The sequence below is a fragment of the Serinus canaria genome, chromosome 25, assembly GCF_022539315.1.
Source record: "Serinus canaria isolate serCan28SL12 chromosome 25, serCan2020, whole genome shotgun sequence".
Lineage (NCBI taxonomy): Eukaryota > Metazoa > Chordata > Aves > Passeriformes > Fringillidae > Serinus > Serinus canaria.
In genome coordinates, this window is record NC_066338.1 from 9,199,016 (window position 1) to 9,219,367 (window position 20,352).

The following is a 20,352-nucleotide window of genomic DNA, read 5'->3' on the forward strand; positions in this document are numbered from 1 at the left end:
TCCGGCTGTTCCCCCCCAATTCAGTGTTCCTCTCCCATTCCAGCTGTTCCCTCTCACCCATTCCAGACTGTTCCCGCCCCCCAGTTCCAGCTGTTTCTGGTCCAGCTGTTCCCCGCCATTCCGACTGTTCCATCTCCCCATTCCAGCTGTTCCCCCCAATTCCAGCTGTCCCCCCCCCAATTCCAGCTGTTCCCCCAATTCCAGCTGTTCCCCCCAATTCCAGCTGTCCCCGCCTCCCGTTCCAGCTGTTTCACGTTCCAGCTGTTTCCCCTCCCCTTTCCAGCGGTTTTCTCCCAGTTCCAGCTGTTCCCCCCGTTCCAGCTGTTCCCCTCCCCGTTCCAGCCGTCCCCGCCCCCGTTCCAGCTGTTCCGTTCCAGCTGTTCCCCCTCCCCATTCCAGCTGTTCCCCCCAATTCCAGCTGTCCCCGTCCCCCGTTCCAGCTGTTTCCCATTCCAGCTGTTCCCGCCCCCCATTCCAGCTGTTCCCCTCCCCGTTCCAGCTGTTCCCCGTTCCAGCTGTTCCCCTCCCCGTTCCAGCTGTTCCCCCCGTTCCAGCTGTTCCCCTCCCCGTTCCAGCCGTCCCCGCCCCCCGTTCCAGCTGTTTCCCGTTCCAGCTGTTTCCCCTCCCCCTCCCGGCCCTTTCCGCCATTCCCGGGACGGCGCCGCCGCTCCGGGGCCCGCCCAGCCCCTCCCGCCTCCTCCGGGGGGGTCCCGGGGGGTCCCGGGGGGTCCCGGGGGGTCCCGGGGTCTCTTTGGGGGTCCCGGGGCTCTCTGGGGGTCCCCGGAAGGGGGGAGGGGGTGTCGGTGGGGGAGGGGCGATGGCGGAGCCGCTGCTGCGCCGGACCTGGAGGCGCCTGAGGCGGAGAGAGCGGAGCGGGGCCCGGGCGGGGCCGGAGCGGAGCCCCTGGGGAGGTGAGAGACAGACCCCAGACCCAATTGGGGAGGGACAGACAGACCCCAGACCCCATTGGGGAGGGACAGACAGACCCCAGACCCAATTGGGGAGGGACAGACAGACCCCAGACCCCATGGGGAGGGACAGACAGACCCCAGACCCCATTGGGGAGGGACAGACAGACCCCATTGGGGAGGGACAGACAGACCCCAGACCCAATTGGGGAGGGACAGACAGACCCCAGACCCCATTGGGGAGGGACAGACAGACCCCAGACCCTATTGGGGAGGGACAGACAGACCCCAGACCCCATTGGGGAGGGACAGACAGACCCCAGACCCAACTGAGGAGGGACAGACAGACCCCAGACCCTATTGGGGAGGGACAGACAGACCCCAGACCCTATTGGGGAGGGGGAGAGAGAGAGAGAGAGAGAGAGAGAGCCCAGACCCAAAACGGGGACAGAGGGAGAGAGAGAGAGAGAGAGACCCCCAGCCCCAAAACCGGGAGAGAGAGACCCCGCCCCAAATTGAGAGAGAGACCCCGCCCCAATGGGGACAGAGAGAGAGACTCCCACCCAAATGGGGGGAGAGAGAGAGAGACCCCAGCCCCAAAACGGGGAGAGAGAGAGAGAGACCCCCGCCCCAAAACGGGAGGGAAATCCCAGCCCCAAAACAGGGAGAGACCCCCACCCCAAATGGGGGAGCGAGAGAGAGACCCCCACCCAAATGGGGAGAGAGAGAGAGACCCCCACCCAAATGGGGAGAGAGAGACCCCCGCCCCAAAAGGGAGGGGGAGAGAGAGAGAGACCCCCACCCAAATGGGGAGGGAGAGAGAACCCCACCCCAAATGGGGAGAGACCCCCGCCCAAAAATGGGACCCCCACCCAACAACGGGAGCCTCGGGAAAGGGAAACGATCGCGGGGTGGGACCCCCGACCCAAAAAAGGGGAGACCCCCACCCAAAAATGGGACCCTCGGGAAAGGGAAACGATCGCGGGGTGGGACCCCCCGACCCAAAAAAGGGAAACACCCCCGGGAAGGGGAAACGACCCCGGGACCCCCGACCCAAAAAAGGAACCCCCCTGGGGAAGGGACCCCCGGGATGGGACCCCCGACCCAAACCAGGGAAACACCCCCGGGGTGCGACCCCCGACCCACAAAAAATGGGAGAGAGACCCCCACCCAAAAACGGGAGCCTGGGGAAAGGGAAACGCCCCCGGGGTGGGACCCCCGACCCAAAAGGGACCCCAACCCCCCCCCCCAAAGGGGGACACCCCCAAAAGGAGGGACCCCCCCCCCAAAAAGGAGGGACCCCCCCCCCAAAGGAGGGTCCGGGTCTGGTCAGAGCCCCCCGGGCACTTTTGGGGTCACTCCTGGGGTCACTCCTGGGGTCACTCTTGGGGTCACTCCTGGGGTCACTCCTGGGGTCACTCCTGGGGTCATTTTTGGGGTCATTTCTGGGTTTTCAGGGGGATCCGTCCAGAGCGGCTCCAGGGAACCCCAAAACCGCCCTGAGGAACCCCAAAATCACCTTGAGGAGCCCCAAAATCGCCCAGAGGAGCCCCAAAATCGCTTTGGAGAGCCTCGGGATCATCGTGGGGAGCCCCAAAATCGCCTTGAGGAACCCCAAAATCATCGTGGGGAGCCCCAAAATCGCTGCAAAGAGCCCAAAATCGTCATGGGGAACCCCGAAATCGTCATGGGGAGCCCCAAAATCGCTTTGGAGAGCACCCAAACTGCCGTGAGGAGCCCCAAAACGTCCGTAGGGAGCCCCAAAACCACCGCGAGGAGCCCCAAAACCACCCGAGGAGCCCCAAAATCAGCATGGAGCACCCCAAAACCACCGTAAAGAGCCCCAAAACCACCGCAAGGAGCCCCAAAATCGCTTCGGAGAGCCCCAAAACCGCCGTAAAGAGCCCCAAAATCACCACGGGGACCCCCAAAATCTCTCTGGGGACCCCCAGAATCGCTGCCGGGACCCCCCCGAGGAAGAAGCCGAGGCCGAGGCCGGGCCCGGGGGGCGCTCCCCAATTTTGGGGGGTCCCGGGCGAGCCCCCGGGCCCGGGGCGTACCTGCAGAGCCTGGAGAGCAGCAGCCGGCGCTGGCTGCTGGCGGCCGCGGGGACAGGCGACACCAGCGCCACCCGCAGGGCCACCAGGGCCACCCGCGGGGACAAGGACACGGCCCGAGGGGACATTTGGTACAACCCCATCCCCGAGGATGAGGATGATGAAGGGACCGCAGGGGAGGTGACACCGCCGCGGGCCGTGGGGACAGCGGAGGGACGGCAGGAGGAGGAGGAGGGAGGGGACAGGCGGGGACAGGCCGAAGGTGAGTGAGGGGACATCGAGGGGGTGGTGTCACCTGCCTGGTGACATTGCCAGCCTGGGGGGTGGGGTGCACAGGAATTGTCCTCAGTGTCCCCAGTGTCCCCTGTCCCCAGTGTCCTAAATGTCCCCAATGTCCCCAGTGTCCTCAATGTCCCCTGAACTCTCCAGGCCCTGTCTCCAATGTCCCCAGTGTCACCTGTCCCCAGGGTCCCCAGTCCCCAATGTCCCTGTCCCCAGTGTCCCCTGTCCCCAGTGTCCCAAATGTCCCCTGTCCCCAATGTCACTGTCCAAAATGTCCCCTGAACCCCAAAGTTTCTGTCCCCAGTGTCCCTTGTCCCCAATGTCCCCTGAACCCCACAGTCCTTGTCCCCAGTGTCCCCAGTGTCCTCTGCACCCCACAGGCCCTGGTCCCTGTCCCCAGTGTCCCCGGTGTCCCTGGTGTCCCCAGTGTCCCCGGTGTCCCAAATGTGCCCAATGTCCTGAATTGTCCCCTGTCCCCAAAGTCCCTGTCCCCAATGTCCCCAGTGTCCCCTGAACCCCACAGTCCCTGTCCCCCCTGTCCCCAGTATGCTCTACACCCCAATGTCCCCAATGTCCCCAATGTCCCCAATGTCCCCTGAACCCCACAGGCCCTGTCCCCAGTGTCCTCAGTGTCCAAACCCCAATGTCCCCAGTGTCCCCAGTGTCCCCTGTCCCCAGTGTCCCCTAAACTCCACAGGCCGTGTCCCCAACATCCCCAGCCTCCCCAGTGTCCCCAATGTCCCCAATGTCCCCAGTGTCCCCTGAACCCCACAGGCCCTGGCCCCGTCATGTCCCCAATGTCTCCAATGTCCCCAGTGTCCCTGTCCCCTGTCATGTCCCCAGTGCCCCCCCAGCCCCCTCCCCACCATTCCCAGTTCCCTCCCCACCATCCCCAGTTCCCTCCCCACCATCCCAGTTCCCCAGCCCCTCCCCACATCCCCAATGCCCCCAGCCAGCCCCTCCCCACCATCCCAGTTCCCCCAGCCCCCTCCACCATCCCAGTGCCCCAGGCACCCTCCCACCATCCCCAGTGCCCCCCAGCCCCTCCCACCATCCCCAGTGCCCCCCATACCCCGCCAAACCAGCCCAGTATCCCCAGGAACCTCCACACCATCCCAGTGCCCCCACCCCTCCCCACCATTCAGTGCCCCAGGACCCTCCCACCATCCCCCCTCCCCTCCCCAGCCCTCCCGCGCCCCCACCCCCACTAACCCCCATCCCCCCCCCAGGGCAGCCTCCGGACCCCCCCTCTCCCCCCTGCAAGAGCCGCCCCCTCCCCAAGCTCCGCGCCCCCGGCCCCGTGCGCCGCCTCTCGCTGAAGATGAAACTCCCGGAGCTGCGGCGGAGGCTGAGCCTGAGGAGGGGTCCCCAGAGCCCGGGGGTCCCCGCCGAGCCCCCCGAGACCCCCGAACCCCGCAACGTCCTCAGCCGCTACCACCTGGACAGCAGCGTGGCCTGGCCGCTGACCACCGCAGTGACCACAGCAGCGACCACCGCAGTGACCACAGCAGCGACCACCGCAGTGACCACCGCAGTGACCACCACAGTGACCACCGCAGTGACCACCGCAGTGACCACCGCAGTGACCACCGCGCGCTCCGGCCGCTCCGGCCGCTCCGGCCACCGCAGCGACGGCGACTCCCCGCAGCTCCGCGCCGGACACGGGCGGGCTCCGAGCGGTCCCGGGGGTCCCGGCAGTCCCGGGGGTCTCGGGGCTCCCGGTGCTCTCGGGTGTCCCGGGGTTCTCGGTGGTCTCACGGCTACTGGTGGTCTCAGGGCTCCCGGGGGTCTCAGGGCTCCGGGTGCTCTCGGGAGCCCCGGGGGTCCCGGTGGTCTCAGGGCTCCCGGGGGTCCCGAGGCTCCCGGTGCTCTCGGGGCTCCCGGTGCTCTCGGGGGTCCCGGGGGTCCCGGTGGTCTCAGGGCTCCCGGTTCTCTCAGGGCTCCCGGTGCTCACAGGGCTCCGGGGGTTCCCGGTGGTCTCACGTCTCCCGGTGCTCTCGGTGCTCCCGGCAGTCCTGCCGATCCCGTCGATCCCGAGGGTTTGGATTTGGGCTCTTTCCGCCCTTACGGAGACCCCCCCTCGCGGTGTCCGGCGGTGTCCGGCCTGCTCGGTGTCCGGCTGCGGGGGCTGCGGCCGGCGTGGCCGGAGCGGATCCGCTGCGTGCTGCAGGTGGACGGCGAGAGCCGCGCCCGGACCGCGCTGCTGCCCGCGGCCGCCGCCTTCGTGCGCCTCGAGCACCGCTTCAGGCTGCAGCTGGAGCGGGCGCGGCGGCTCCGCCTGGCCGTGATGGGCCGGGACGGGAGCGCCGGCAGCGACCGCCTGCTCGGACACGGCACCGTGGGGCTGGCAGAGCTGCCCCGGGGTAATTTGGGGAGAGTTTGGGGGGGTTTGAGGGGTTTGGGGAGAGTTTGGGGGGTCGCCTGCTCGGACACGGCACCGTGGGGCTGGCAGAGCTGCCCCGGGGTAATTTGGGGAGAGTTTGGGGGGGTTTGGGGGGTTGAGGGGTTTGGGGAGAGTTTGGGGGGTCTCCTGCTGGGGCACGGCACCGTGGGGCTGCAGAGCTGCCCCGGGGTAATTTGGGGAGAGTTTGGGGGGGTTTTGAGGGGTTTGGGGAGAGTTTGGGGGGTCGCCTGCTGGGACACGGCACCGTGGGGCTGGCAGAGCTGCCCCGGGGTAATTTGGGGAGAGTTTGGGGGGGTTTGGGGGGTTTGAGGGGTTTGGGGAGAGTTTGGGGGGTCGCCTGCTGGGACACGGCACCGTGGGGCTGGCAGAGCTGCCCCGGGGTAATTTGGGGAGAGTTTGGGGGGGTTTGGGGGGTTTGAGGGGATTGAGGGTTTTGGGGGGCTCGGGGGTTTGGGGGGTTCGCCTGCTGGGGCACGGGGCCGTGGGGCTGGCCCAGTTGTTCTGGGAGATTTTGGGGTTTTTTGGGGAGTTTTTTTGGGGTTTGGGGTTTTGGGGGGCTCAGCTGGTTCCCACCCTTGAGTGACCCTGGCAGTGTCCCAGTGTCCCTGTCCCCATGGCTGTCCCTGTGACCCCGGGAATGACCCCTGACCCCTGGTGTCCCCATGGCTGTCCCGGTGTCCCCCTGGCTGTCCCTCTGTCCCCATGGCTGTCCCTCTGTCCCATGGCTGTCCCGGTGTCCTCAGGGCTGTCCTGGTGTCCCCTGGCTCTCCCGGTGTCCCCAGTGCTGACCCCTGACCCCTGGCTGTCCCTCTGTCCCCCTGGCTGTCCCTCTGTCCCCCTGGCTGTCCCTCTGTCCCCTGGCTGTCCCGGTGTCCCCAGGGCTGACCCCTGTCCCCCCTTTGTCCCCGCAGGTGGCCGCACTCAGGCCCTGGCGCTGCAGCTCCGCCCCGGGGGGTGCTGTACTCGCAGCTGACCCTGCTGCAGCCTCCGGCCACTCCGGCCACTCCGGCCACTCCTGTGTCCCCTGTGTCCCCTCCTGTCCCCCCCCGGGTGTTCGGGGTGCCGCTGGGGGCGCTGCTGGAGCGGGAGGGGCGCCCCGGGCGGGCCCCGCTGATCGTCAGCGAGAGCCTGCGGGAGATCGAGCGGCGAGGGCTGGCCGTGAGTGACCACAGTGACCACCGGGAGTGACCACTGGGACCACAGGGACCACTGGGGACTGGGAGTGACCACAGGGACTGGGAGGGACCACTGGGGACTGGGAGTGACCACTGGGGACTGGGGGTGACCAGGGCTGGCCGTGAGTGACCACAGTGACCAGAGTGACCACAGGGACTGGGAGTGACCACTGGGGACTGGGAGTGACCACTGGGGACTGGGGGTGACCAGGGCTGGCCGTGAGTGACCACAGTGACCGAGGGGGGGACCAGAGGGACCAACGGGAGTGACCAGAGTGACCAGAGTGACCACTGGGAGTGACCAGAGTGACCAGAGTGACCGTGGAGGTGACCAGAGTGATCAATGGGGACCGGGAGTGACCCTGAATGACCACCAGTGACCAGGAGTAGGGGGAATGACTGAGAGTGACCAGGAGTGACCAGGGGTGACCAGGGGTGACAGAGTGACCAGGAGTGACCAGGGCTGGGGTGTGACCAAGGCCAGTGAGTGACCAGGACTGGGGGGTGACCAGGAGTGACCAGTGATGCCCAGTGGCCGGAGAGTGACCACTGGTCCTCCTCAGGTGGTGGGGCTGGACCAGCCTGACCCAGGCAGGGAGTGACCAGGACTGGGGGGTGACCAGGAGTGTCCAGTGGCCGGAGAGTGACCAGTGGTCACCCGCAGGTGGTGGGGCTGTACCGGCCAGGAGTGACCAGGACTGGGGGGTGACCAGGAGTGACCAGGACTGGGGGGTGACCAGGAGTGACCAGTGGCCGGAGAGTGACCAGTGGTCACCCGCAGGTGGTGGGGCTGTACCGGCTCTGCGGCTCGGCCGCGGCCAAGAAGGAGCTGAGGGACGCCTTCGAGAGGGACAGCGCGGGGGTGGCGCTGTCCGAGCAGCTCTGGCCGGACATCAACGTGGTCACCGGTGAGGGACACCTGGGGACACCTGGGGACACCTGGGGGACACCTGGGGGACATCCAGGGGGGGAATTTGGGGGATTTTTGGGGTCTCCGAGGGAGGGGACAGCGGTGTGATGGTGTCCGAGGGGCTCTGGCCAGACATCAGTGTGGTCAGTGGTGAGGGGACACCTTGGGGACACCTTGGGGACACCTTGGGGACACCTGGGGACACCTTGGGGACACCTTGGGGATGGGATCCCAGCCCCACAATGGGATCCCAAGCCTAAAAAAGGGGGATTCCAGAATAATGGGATCTCAGCCCCAAAATTGGGATCCCAGCCCTAACATGGGATCCTGGTCTCACCAAAGGGATCTCAGACCTATAGGATCCCCTATAGGATCCCCTATAGGATCCCCTATAGGATCCTGACCCAGTTTTCCAGGGGTGCTGAAGGATTTCCTGCAGGAGCTGCCCTGACCCCACAATGGGATCCCAGCCCCTTTAGGATCCCAGTCCCATAGGATCCCCTATAAGATCCCCAATCCCATACTGTTCCAGGGGTCCTGAAGGATTTCCTACGGGAATTGCCCACCCCTATAGGATCCCCTATAGGATCCCATATTCCCAGGGGTTCTGAAGGATTTCCTACGGGAATTGCCCACCCCTATAGGATCCCCCAATCCCTATAGGATCCCCAATCCCTAAAGGATCCCCTATAGGATCCCATACTGTTCCCAGGGGTCCTGAAGGATTTCCTGCGGGAATTGCCCACCCCTATAGGATCCCCTATAGGATCCCATACTGTTCCAGGGGTCCTGAAGGATTTCCTGCGGGAATTGCCCACCCCTATAGGATCCCCTATAGGATCCCCTATCCCATACTGTTCCCAGGGGTCCTGAAGGATTTCCTGCGGGAATTGCCCACCCCGCTGGTGCCGCCCCGGCTGCAGCGCTCGGTGCTCGAGGCCATGGCCCGGAGACCCCCCCGGGACCCCCCCGGGGACCCCACGGAGCTGCTGGAATGTCTGGGAGCCCCGGAGAGGGTGAGAGTGGGAATGGGATCGGGAATGGGAACGGGGATGGGAACGGGATTGGGAATGGGATTGGGATTGGGAATGGGATTGGGAATGTCTGGGAGCCCCGGAGAGGGGGAGAGTGGGAATGGGATCTGGAAGGGATTGGGATGGGGATTGGGAATGTCTGGGAGCCCCGGGAGGGGGAGAGTGGAATGGATCGGGATCAGGAACGGGATGGGACGTAATTGGGACAATGGGATATGGGACTTGGCTGATTGGGAATGGGCTTGGATGTCCTGGGAGCCCTGGAGAGGTGAGAGTGGCGAATGGGATCGGGAGCGGATCGGGAACGGATCGGGATCGGGAATGGGAATGGGATTGGGATGGGATTGGGAATGGGATTGGGAATGTCTGGGAGCCCCAGAGAGGGTGAGATGACGGATTGGGAACGGGATCGGAACGGGAATGGAAAGGATTGGGGATGGGCTTGGGAATGGGAATGGGATTGGGATCGGGAACAGGAATGGGAACGTGTTTGGGATGGGATTGGGATTGGGGACTGGAATGTCTGGGAGCCCCGGAGAGGGTGATGTTAGTGGGTGGGAACGGATTGGGGATTGGGATGTGATTGGATGGAATGTCTGGGAGCCCTGGAGAGGGTGAGAGTGGGATTGGGATTGGGATTGGGGACTGGAATGTCTGGGAGCCCCGGAGAGGGTGGGAACGGGATCGGGAATGGGATTGGGGATGGGAATGGGAACGGGATTGGGAATGGGATTGGGAACGGGAATGGGATTGGGAATGGGAATGGGAATGGGATTGGGAATGGGATTGGGATTGGGAATGGGATTGGGGACTGGAATGTCTGGGAGCCCCGGAGATGGGTGGAACGGGAGTCGTAACGGGGATCGGGAACGAATGGAACGTGTTGGGTGGATTATGGGAACGGATGGGGATTGGGGTGGGAATGGTGATTTGGGAATGGATTGGGATTGGTATCGGGAACAAGGAACGGGATTGGTGAATGGGATTGGGACCTGGGAATGTCTGGGAGCCCTGGAGAGAGTTGGGAGTGGGAACAGGAACGGGGGATTGGGAACGGGAATGGGATTGTGGGGTGGGAATGGGAATGGGATTGGGATTGTGGGGTGGGAATGGGATTGGGGATGGGGATGGGAAACTGGGAATGGAAATGGGGGTGGGGATGGGAATATGGGAATGGGAATGGGATTGTGGGATTGGTGGTTGGAATGGGATTGGGAACAGGACCATGGGATGGGATGGGAACCATGGGATTGGGAATAGGATTTGGAATGGGACCATGGGAATGGGAATGGGATGGGAATGGGAATGGGACTGGGGATGGGGATGGGATGGAATGGATGTGCTATGGAATGGGACAGTGGGATTGGGGATTTGGGATGGATGGGTATTGGAATGGGAATGGAATGGGAATGGGATGGGATGGGCTTGGGATTGGAAATGGGATTGGGGATGGGGATGGGATGGATTGAGGATGGGGATTGGTGAATGGCCTGGAATTGGGGAAAAACTGGGGAAAACTTTGACTAGAGCTGGAACCGAGAGCGGGAAAGGGGGCAGGGCTGCCCAGGTGCCAGCAGGTGCCGGCCCAGGTGCCAGGTGCCAGCCCAGGTGCCAGGTGCCAGCCCCGGTGCCAGCCCAGGTGCCAGGTGCCAGTCCAGGTGCCAGTCCAGGTGCCAGCCCTGGTGCCAGCCCAGGTGCCAGGTGCCAGTCCCGGTGCCAGCCCAGGTGCCAGCCCTGGTGCCAGCCCAGTTGCCAGGTGCCAGCCCTGGTGCCAGCCCAGGTGCCGGCCCAGGTGCCGGCCCAGGTGCCAGCCCTGGTGCCGGCCCAGGTGCCAGGTGCCAGTCCCGGTGCCAGCCCGCTGCGGTGTCCCCAAGGCCACCCTGGGCCGGCTGCTGTCCCACCTGAGCCTGGTGGCCGCGCTGCGGCGCTGGAACCGCATGGACAGCCGGAACCTGGCGCTGTGCTTCGGGCCCGTCCTGCTGCCCCCGCGCACCTGCCCAGGTGAGGCCACGCCCACCGCCAGGCCACGCCCAGCGGAGGGAGAGGAGGAGGAGGAGGAGGAGGAGGAGGGCGGAGCTGTGGAGTTCAAGAGACACCTGGAGGTGCTGCATTACCTGCTGAGGGTGTGGCCAGGTGAGGGACACACCTGGGGAGGGGACAGAGGGGACACCTGGGGAGGGGACACACCTGGGGAGGGGACACAGCTGGGGGGAGGGGACACACCTGGGGGGAGGGGACACACCTGGGGAGGGGACACACCTGGGGAGGGGACACAGCTGGGGGGAGGGGACACACTGGGGAGGGGGACACAGCTGGGGGGGGGCACACAGCTGGGGAGGGGACACACCTGGGGAGGGACACACCTGGGGAGGGGACACAGCTGGGGGAGGTCACAGCTGGGGGGGGTCACACGGCTGGGGAGGGGACACCTGGAGGTGCTGCACTTACCTGCGGAGGGGTAGCACATGGTGAGAGGGACACCACGCTGGGGAGGGGACACACCTGGGGGGGAGGGGACATGCGTGGGGGAGGGGACACCTGGGGAGGTGACAGGGACCCCCCCACTGACCCCTGTCCCATTGTGTCCCCTTGTGTCCCCGCAGTCCCCCCGCTCCCCGCCTGGGCCCAGTGCCCCCGGGGTGACCCCCCGGTGGTGGCCCTCGGTGACAATCCCGTGGTGGCACCTAAGGACACCCCTGTGGTGGCATCTGAGGACACTCCCGTAGTGGCACCTGTTGGGGACACTCCGGTGGTGGCACTTGGGGACGTTCCGGTGGCCCTTGGGGACATTCCGGTGGTGGCGCGGTCGCGACCGAGGGGTCCCGAGAGCCCCCCCGGCCATCGCTACGCGGGGGATTGGAGCGACAGCGACAGCGACACCGCGGGGACAGAGGGGACAGCGGGGACAGAGGGGACAGTGGGGACAGAGGGGACACAGGGGACAGAGGGGACAGCGGCCCGAAACCGGCCCCAAATCCCGCCCCAAATCCCGTCCTGGACCCAACCCCAAAGCCGGTCCCCGTTCGGGGACAGCGACGGTGACAGCGACACCGCGGGGACAGAGGGGACAGTGGGGACAGAGGGGACAGCGGCCCTGAGTCCGCCCCAAAAAATGCCCCAAAACCAACCCCAAATCCCGCCCCAAAACTTCTCCCGGATCCAACCCCAAACTCTGCCCCAAATCCCGCCCCAAAACCTGTCCTGGAACCAACCCCAAAGCCGCTCCCAAATCCTGCCCCAAATCGCGCCCCAAAATTCGCTGCAGACCCCGCCCCAAAGCCCGCCCAGGTCCCCGCCCCAAAACCCGCCCCAAGGCTGGACCCCACCCCAAATCCTGCCCCAAATCCTGCCCCAAAGCTCCCTCGGGTCCCAAACCCCGCCCAGGTCCCCACCCCAAATCCGGCCCGCCAAATCCTGCCCCAAATCCCCGCCCCAAACCCCGCCCCACAATCCGCCCCACCCCGCCCAAACCCCGCCCCAAACCCCGCCCCAAACCCCGCCCCAAACCCCGCCCCAAACCCCTCCCAGGACCCCACCCCAAACCCCCTTGGTGGAGGATTTGGGGTCAGGGTCAGATTTGGGGCTGGGGACAGATTTGGGATCGGGGTCAGATTTGAGGCTGGATTTGGGGTCAGGGTCCCATTTGGGGTCACATTTGGGATCGGGGCCAAATTTGGGGTCAGAGGTGGATTTGGGGCCAGATTTGGGGTCAGGGCTGGATTTGGGGTCAGGGCTGGATTTGGGGTCAGGGGTGGATTTGGGGTCGGGGACAGATTTGATGCTTGATTTGGGGGCAGAGCCAGATTTGGGGTCACATTTGGGACTGGGGTCCCATTTAGGGTCACATTTGGGGTTGGGGACAGATTTGGGGTCAGGGTCAGGTTTGGGGTCAGGTTTGGGGCCTCATTTGGGGTCGGATTTGGGGTTGGGGTCAGGTTTGGGGTCAGGGCAGGATTTGGGGCCGGATTTGGGGTCGGGGTCGGGTTTGGGGTCAGGGCCGGATTTGGGGTCAGGTTTGGGGTCAGGGCCAGGATTTGGGGTCGGGTTTGGGGTCAGGGCTGGATTTGGGGTCAGGTTTGGGGCCGGATTTGGGGTCGGATTTGGGGTTGGGGTCAGGGCCAGATTTGGGGTCGGGTTTGCGGTCGGAGCTGGATTCGGGGTCAGGTTTGGGGTTGGGGTCAGGTTTGGGGTCGGGTTTGGGGTCAGGTTTGGGGCCGGATTTGGGGTCAGGTTTGGGGTCGGGTTTGGGGTCAGGTTTGGGGTCAGGTTTGGGGTCAGGTTTGGGGCCGGATTTGGGGTCAGGGTCAGATTTGGGGTCAGGGTCAGGTTTGGGGTCGGGGCCCCGGCTGACCCTGAAGGATTTCGATGCCCTGATCCTGGAGCTGGAGCGGGAACTGGGGACACGGCCGGACGTGGGGCTGTGACATTGGGGACATCAAAGGGACACTGGGGACACCCAGGGGACACTGGGGACATCGAGGGGACATTGGGGACACCCAGGGGACACGGCCAGACGTGGGGCTGGGACACTGGGGACATTGAGGGGACACTGGGGACATTGAGGGGACACAGCCAGACATGGGGCTGTGACATTGGGGACATTGAGGGGACATTGGGGACACCCAGGGGACACTGGGGACACCCAGGGGACACAGCCAGACATGGGGCTGGGACACTGGGGACATTGAGGGGACATGGGGACACCCAGGGGACACGGCCGGACGTGGGGCTGTGACACTGGGGACATCGAGGGGACACTGGGGACACCCAGGGGACATTGGGGACATTGAGGGGACATTGGGGACACCCAGGGGACACTGGGGACACCCAGGGGACACAGCCAGACATGGGGCTGTGACACCGGGGACATCGAGGGGACACTGGGGACACCCAGGGGACATGGCCGGACGTGGGGCTGTGACACTGGGGACATCGAGGGGACACTGGGGACACCCAGGGGACATTGGGGACATTGAGGGGACATTGGGGACACCAAGGGAACACCCAGGGGACATTGGGGACATCGAGGACACGGCCGGACATGGGGCTGTGACACTGAAAGGACATCGTGGGGACATCGAGGACATCAAGGGGACATCAAGGGGACACGGCCGGACGTGGAGCTGTGACACCGAGGGGACATCGGGGACATCGAGGGGACATCGAGGGGACATCGAGGACACAGCCAGATGTGGGGCTGTGACACTGAGGGGACATCGGGGACATCGAGGGGACATCGAGGATGCCAAGAGGACACGGCCAGATGTGGCCAGATGTGACACCGAGAGGACAATGGGGACATCGTGGGGACATCGGGGACATTGTGAGGGCATCGGGGACATTGGGGACATCGAGGGGACATCGAGGGGACATTCCCACCAAAAATCCCCAAAATCCCAAACGTCCCTGAAGCCCCTCCCCCCATCAGGGCCACCAATGTCCCCTCGGTGTCCCCTCAGTGTCCCCTCGGTGTCACCTCCCCGTCTTTGTCACTGTCCCCAAACTGTCACTGCAATAAAGGACACGGCTCTTTATTCCCACGGGGGTGGCACTGCCCAAAGTGTCCCCAAAGTGTCCCCAAGGAGGGGTGGCACTGCCCGAAGTGTCCCCAAGGGGGGGTGGCACTGCCCAAAGTGTCCCCAAGGGGGGGTGGCACTGCCCAAAGTGTCCCCAAGGGGGGATGACAGCACCCAAAGTGTCCCCAAGGGGTGGTGGCACTGCCCAAAGTGTCCCTTGAGGAGATGACAGTCCCCAAAATGTCCCCTGCCAGCCCTTGGGGTCAGTCTGGTGGCACTCGGTGACTCTTGATGACCCTTGGGGACACTCAGTGACACTCGGTGACCCTTGGGGACACTCAGTGACACTCGGTGACCCTGGGTGACACTTGGTGACACTCGGTGTCCCCGGGTGTCCCTCAGACGGACACGGAGCCCTGCCGGGAGTAGCCGGGGCCCAGCAGGGCGGTGACAAGGACGGGATGGCCTTGGGGACACTCGGTGACCCTTGGGGACACTCAATGACCCTTGGGGACCCTTGGGGACAGTCAATGACACTTGGTGACACTCGATGACACTTGGGGACCCTTGGGGTCACTCGGTGACCCTTGATGACGCTTGGTGGCATTTCATGACCCTCGGTGACCCTCAGGGACACTCAGTGACCCTCAAGGACCCTCAATGACACTCAATGACATTTGGTGACACTTGGTGACCCTTGGGGACACTCAGTGACACTTGGGGACACTCAGTGACCCTTGACGACGCTTGGTGGCATTTGGTGACCCTCAGTGACCCTCGGTGACACTCGGGACACTCAGTGACCCTCGGGGACACTCAATGACACTCGATGACACGCAGTGAGATTTGGTGACACTCAATGACATTTGGTGACACTCGGTGACACTCGGTGTCCCTCAGATGGACACGGAGCCCTGCCGGAAGTAGCCGGGGCCCAGCAGGGCGGGGGTGGCCTTGGTGACACTCGGTGACCCTTGGTGACCCTTGGTGACACTCGGTGACACTCGGTGTCCCTCAGACGGAGACGGAGCCCTGCCGGGAGTCGCTGGGGCCCAGCAGGGCAGGGGTGGCCTTGGTGACACTTGGTGACACTCAGTGACCCTCGGTGACACCCCTGGTGACCCCTGGTGACCCTTGGTGACCCTCGGTGTCCCTGGGTGTCCCTCGGTGTCCCCGAGTGTCCCTCAGACGGAGATGGAGCCCTGCCGGAAGTCGCTGGGGCCCAGCAGGGCGGGGGTGGCCTTGGTGACACTTGGTGACCCCTGGTGTCCCTCGGTGTCCCTCGGTGTCCCTGGGTGTCCCTCGGTGTCCCCGAGTGTCCCTCAGACGGACACGGAGCCCTGCCGGAAGTCGCTGGGGCCCAGCAGGGCGTTGACCAGGACGGGGTGGCCTCGGTGACACTCGGCCTGCGCCGCCCTCAGCACGGCCACCACCCTGTCCTCGATGTCCCCCGCGCTGTCCCCTCCGCTGTCCCCTCCCTTGTCCCCTCCGCTGTCCCCGGCGCTGTCCAGAACGAAGCCTCGGCCGCCCAGAGCCGCCGCCACCGCGTGGTAATCTGGGGACACACCAGGGGTGGCACTGTCACCGGGGGGTGGCAGTGACACCAGGGGGTGGCACTGTCACCGCTGGGGGTGGCACTGTCACCAGGGAGGGGCAGTGACACCAGTGGGTGGCACTGTCACCTGGGGGTGGCACTGTCACTGCTGGGGGTGGCATTGTCACCTGGGGGTGGCACTGTCACCGGGGGGTGGCACTGTCACCACTGGGGATGGCACTGTCACCGGGGGGTGGCACTGTCACCTGGGGGGTGGCATTGTCACCACTGGGGGTGGCATTGTCACTGGGGGGTGGCACTGTCACTGCAGGGGGTGGCGTTGTTACCAGGGAGGGGCAGTGACACCAGGGGGTGGCACTGTCACCTGGGGGTGGCACTGTCACTGCTGGGGGTGGCACTGTCACCAGGGGTACAGGGAGGTGGTCACTCAGTGGTCACTCAGTGGTCACTCAGTGGTCAGTTGGTCAGGGGTCACTCAGGTCAGGGGTCACTCAGGGTCACTCAGTGGTCACTCAGGGGTCACTCAGGGTCACTCAGTGGTCACTCAGTGGTCACTCAGTGGTCACTCTGTGGTCACTCAGTGGTCACTCAGTGTCACTCAATGGTCACTCTGGTCACTCAGTGGTCACTCAGTGGTCACTCAGTGGTCAGTTGGTCAGTGGTCACTCAGGGTCACTCAGGGTCACTCAGTGGTCATTCATTGGTCACTCAGTGGTCACTCAGTGGTCAGTGGTCACTCAGTGGTCACTCAGTGGTCAGTGGTCACTCAGTGGTCACTCAGTGGTCAGTTGGTCAGTGGTCACTCACCGCTGTAGGCCAGCCCGCAGCCCACGGCGCTGCCCAGCAGGGGGAGCTGCTGTGCCCAGGGTCCCCTCCCTGCTCAGTCCCGGTCACTGGGGGTCACTCAGGGGTCACTCAGGGTCACTCAGGGTCAGTTGGTCAGTGGTCACTCAGTGGTCACTCAGTGGTCACTCAGGGGTCACTCAGGGTCACTCAGTGGTCACTCAGGGTCACTCAGTGGTCAGTTGGTCAGTGGTCACTCAGTGGTCACTCAGTGGTCACTCAGGGGTCAGTGGTCACTCAGTGGTCAGTTGGTCAGTGGTCACTCAGTGGTCACTCAGTGGTCACTCAGGGGTCAGTTGGTCAGTGGTCACTCAGGGGTCACTCAGGGGTCAGTTGGTCAGTGGTCACTCAGTGGTCATTCAGTGGTCAGTGGTCACTCAGTGGTCACTCAGTGGTCAGTTGGTCAGTGGTCACTCAGGGGTCACTCAGTGGTCAGTGGTCACTCAGTGGTCACTCAGTGGTCACTCAGTGGTCACTCAGTGGTCAGTGGTCACTCAGTGGTCACTCAGTGGTCACTCAGTGGTCACTCAGGGGTCAGTGGTCACTCAGGGGTCAGTGGTCACTCACCGCTGTAGGCCAGCCCGCAGCCCACGGCGCTGCCCAGCAGGGGGAGCTGCTGTGCCCAGGGCCCCTCCCTGCTCAGTCCCGGTCACTGGGGGTCACTCAGGGGTCACTCAGGGTCACTCATTGGTCACTCAGGGTCACTCAGGGTCACTCAGTGGTCAGTTGGTCACTCAGGGGTCAGTGGTCACTCACCGCTGTAGGCCAGCCCGCAGCCCACGGCGCTGCCCAGCAGGGGGAGCTGCTCGCGGCTGATCTGGGTCCAACCGGCGTCGTTCCCAACCAGGGCGATGACAGGGACCTGGGGACAGAGTGACACAGGGACACAGAGTGACACAGGGACCTGGGGACAGAGTGACACAGGGGACATGGGGACAGAGTGACACAGAGTGACACAGAGTGACACAGGGACCTGGGGACAGAGTGACACAGGGGACATGGGGACAGTGACACAGAGTGACACAGAGTGACACAGGGACCTGGGGACAGAGTGACACAGGGGACATGGGGACAGTGACACAGAGTGACACAGAGTGACACAGAGTGACACAGGGACCTGGGGACAGAGTGACACAGGGGACATGGGGACAGTGACACAGGGGACATGGGGACAGTGACACAGAGTGACACAGAGTGACACAGAGTGACACAGGGACCTGGGGACAGGGACAGTGACACTGAGTGACACAGAGGACAGTGACACAGGGACACAGAGTGACACAGGGACCTGGGGACAGCTGAACAGGAGGGACAGTGACAGAGTGACAGGTGACACAGGGACCTGGGGACAGAGTGACACAGGGGACATGGGGACAGTGACACAGAGTGACACAGGGACCTGGGGACAGAGTGACACAGGGGACATGGGGACAGTGACACAGAGTGACACAGAGGACACAGAGTGACACAGGGACCTGGGGACAGAGTGACACAGGGGACATGGGGACAGTGACACAGGGGACATGGGGACAGTGACACAGAGTGACACAGGGGGACACAGAGTGACACAGGGACCTGGGGACAGGGACAGTGACACTGAGTGACACAGAGGACAGTGACACAGGGACACAGAGTGACACAGGGACCTGGGGACAGCAGGGGACAGAGACAGGGACAGTGACACAGGGACCTGGGGACAGGACATGGGGACAGTGACACTGAGTGACACAGGGTGACACAGGGACACAGGGACCTGGGGACAGAGTGACACAGGGGACATGGGGACAGTGACACAGAGGCACGATGACACAGGGACCTGGGGACAGTGACACAGGGGACATGGGACAGTGACACAGATGCCAGATGACACAGGGTGACACAGGGACCTGGGGACAGCAGGGGACAGTGACACAGGGACCTGGGGACAGGGACAGACAGAGTGACACAGGGACCTGGGGACAGCAGGGGACAGTGACAGGGCACAGAGTGACACAGGGACCTGGGGACAAGGGACAAAGTGACACAGCTGGGACACAGGGACAGAGACGGGACAGTGCCAAACACAGGTGGCACTGACAGTGACAGTGACAGTGACAGTGACACGGTGACAGTGACAGTGACACAGTGACAATGACACAGTGACAGTGACAATGCCAGGTGACAGGTGGCAATGACAGGGATGGTGACAATGACAGTGGCAATGACAGATGACAGTGACAGTGACAATGCCAGTGACAATGACAGGTGACAGTGACAATGACACAGTGACAATGACAGGTGACAATGACAGGTGGCAGTGACAGTGACAATGACACAATGACAGTGACAATGACAGGTGACAGTGACGGTGGCAGTGACCTTGTGGCGCACGAAGGTGTCGAAACTCCATCAGTGACAATGACAATGACACAATGACAGTGACAAGGACAGGTGACAGTGACAGGTGGCAGTGACACTGACAATGACACAGTGACAAAGTGGCAGTGACAATGACAGGTGGCAGTGACAGTGACAATGACACAATGACACAGTGACACAGTGACAATGACAGTGACAATGACAGGTGACAGTGACGTGACAGTGACCTTGTGGCGCACGAAGGTGTCGAACTCCATCAGGCTGAAGCCCAGGGAGCCGTCCCCGAACAGGACCCACACCTGGGGTGGCACCAAAGTGTCACCAAAGTGTCACCCAGTGTCACTGAGTGGCACCCATGGGTGGCCCTGGGGACCCTCTGGCCCCCACCATGTCCCCAATGTCCCCCTCAATGTCCCCATCCCCTCCACACCCCCCATCCCCAAGGTCCCCAATGTCCCCGCAATGTCCCCATCCCCCTGCTGTCCCCAGTGTCCCCATGTCCCCATCCCCTCAATGTCCCACCAGTGTCCCCAATGTCCCCATCCCCCTGCTGTCCCCAGTGTCCCATGTCCATCCCTAAGTCCCCCAGTGTCCCAATGTCCCCATCCCCTGCGTCCCAGGTCCCCATGTCCCCATCCCCTCAATGTCCCACCAGTGTCCCCAATGTCCCCATCCCCCTGCTGTCCCCAGTGTCCCCATGTCCCCATCCCCTCAATGTCCCCCCGGTGTCCCCAATGTCCCCATCCCCCTGATGTCCTCGATGTCCCCATTGTCCCCGAAGTCCCCCATTCCCAGCAGTGTCCCATGTCCCCCCCGCTGTCCCCAGTGTCCCGATGTCCCAATCCCCCGATGTCCCCCACCCCCCGCTGTCCCGATTCCCCCAGTGTCCCCAGGTCCAATGTCCCCCACGTCACCAGTGTCCCCCCAATGTCCCATCCCGTGTCCCCCACCCCCTGTCCCATGTCCCCCCACATGTCCCCATGTCCCTGCTACCCCCGCTGTCCCCAGTGTCCCCCAATGTCCCCCATCCCCCGATGTCCCCCCACCCACTGTCCCAGCTGTCCCAAGTCCCCCACTGTCCCCATCCCCTCATGCCCCCATGTCCCCCGCGCGGTCCCGCTGTCCCCCCGCTGGTCCCAGGTCCCCCATCCCCCCACCCCCAGTGTCCCCCAGTTCTGTCCCCCCCGATGTCCCCATCCCCCCAGTGTCCCCAGTTGTCCCCCAGTGTCCCCCCGCTGTCCCCAGGTGTCACCTCAGCCTCGGGCGGCAGAGTTTGGCCCCGAGTGCGAATCCTCCGTCCCACGCCCAGA

The 20,352-nt window shown here is 64.1% G+C and overlaps 3 protein-coding genes across 9 annotated transcripts in view; 1 reads left to right on the forward strand and 2 right to left on the reverse strand.

The window, feature by feature from the left end:
* Nucleotides 1-133, reverse strand: part of LOC127060719 (complement C3-like) — a 12,388-nt gene extending 12,255 nt beyond the window's left edge. Inside the window, exon 1 of the mRNA XM_050984782.1 lies at nt 58-133. Coding sequence (XP_050840739.1) covers nt 58-133 — 76 coding nt within the window. The remainder of the gene's footprint in view (nt 1-57) is intronic.
* A 525-nt stretch (nt 134-658) lies between these two features.
* LOC127060720 (nascent polypeptide-associated complex subunit alpha, muscle-specific form-like) lies at nt 659-14,992 on the forward strand. Its single transcript, XM_050984783.1, is given in 15 exon segments — nt 659-911; nt 2,366-2,697; nt 2,699-3,227; nt 4,477-5,610; nt 5,654-5,711; nt 6,563-6,809; nt 7,608-7,734; nt 8,601-8,752; nt 10,645-10,903; nt 11,374-12,172; nt 12,556-12,737; nt 12,740-12,844; nt 12,977-13,190; nt 13,377-13,403; nt 13,786-14,992. Coding segments are annotated over 15 exon segments (4,989 nt in total). The 5' UTR covers nt 659-817; the 3' UTR covers nt 14,516-14,992.
* Nucleotides 14,993-15,126: 134 nt separating this feature from the next.
* Nucleotides 15,127-19,157, reverse strand: LOC127060487 (2-hydroxyacyl-CoA lyase 2-like). 7 transcript variants are annotated; one of them, XM_050984082.1, is made up of 6 exons: nt 18,571-19,157; nt 18,019-18,083; nt 17,858-17,901; nt 17,658-17,767; nt 17,441-17,588; nt 15,127-15,841 (listed from the first exon to the last, which is right to left on the reverse strand). In XM_050984082.1, exons 1-6 carry the CDS (start codon nt 19,071-19,073, stop codon nt 15,704-15,706), a joined length of 1,008 nt encoding a protein of 335 aa, XP_050840039.1. In that variant the 5' UTR covers nt 19,074-19,157; the 3' UTR covers nt 15,127-15,703. The 7 variants fall into 7 exon arrangements, with proteins under 7 accessions (XP_050840039.1, XP_050840040.1, XP_050840037.1 ...); XM_050984083.1 differs by having other exon boundaries at nt 17,441-17,546; nt 17,658-17,724; nt 17,784-17,901; nt 18,563-19,157; XM_050984080.1 differs by lacking the exons at nt 17,858-17,901; nt 18,019-18,083 and having other exon boundaries at nt 17,441-17,546; nt 17,658-17,724; nt 18,563-18,602; nt 18,637-19,157.
* Nucleotides 19,158-20,352: the final 1,195 nt, after the last annotated feature.

Bases quoted from the DNA above. Each gene is read 5' to 3' on its own strand.
- LOC127060487 (XM_050984078.1), bottom strand. From the start codon at position 19,073: ATGGAGTTTCGACACCTTCGTGCGCCACAAGGTCACTGCCACCGTCAC. The intron at 18,084-18,562 runs GTCACCCTGTGT...CTCTGTCCCCAG, and splicing joins TGCTGTCCCCAGGTCCCTGT to GTCCCTGTGTCACTCTGTGT. The intron at 17,547-17,657 runs GTCCCTGTGTCA...CTCTGTCCCCAG, and splicing joins CTGTGTCACTCTGTCCCCAG to GTCCCTGTCATCGCCCTGGT.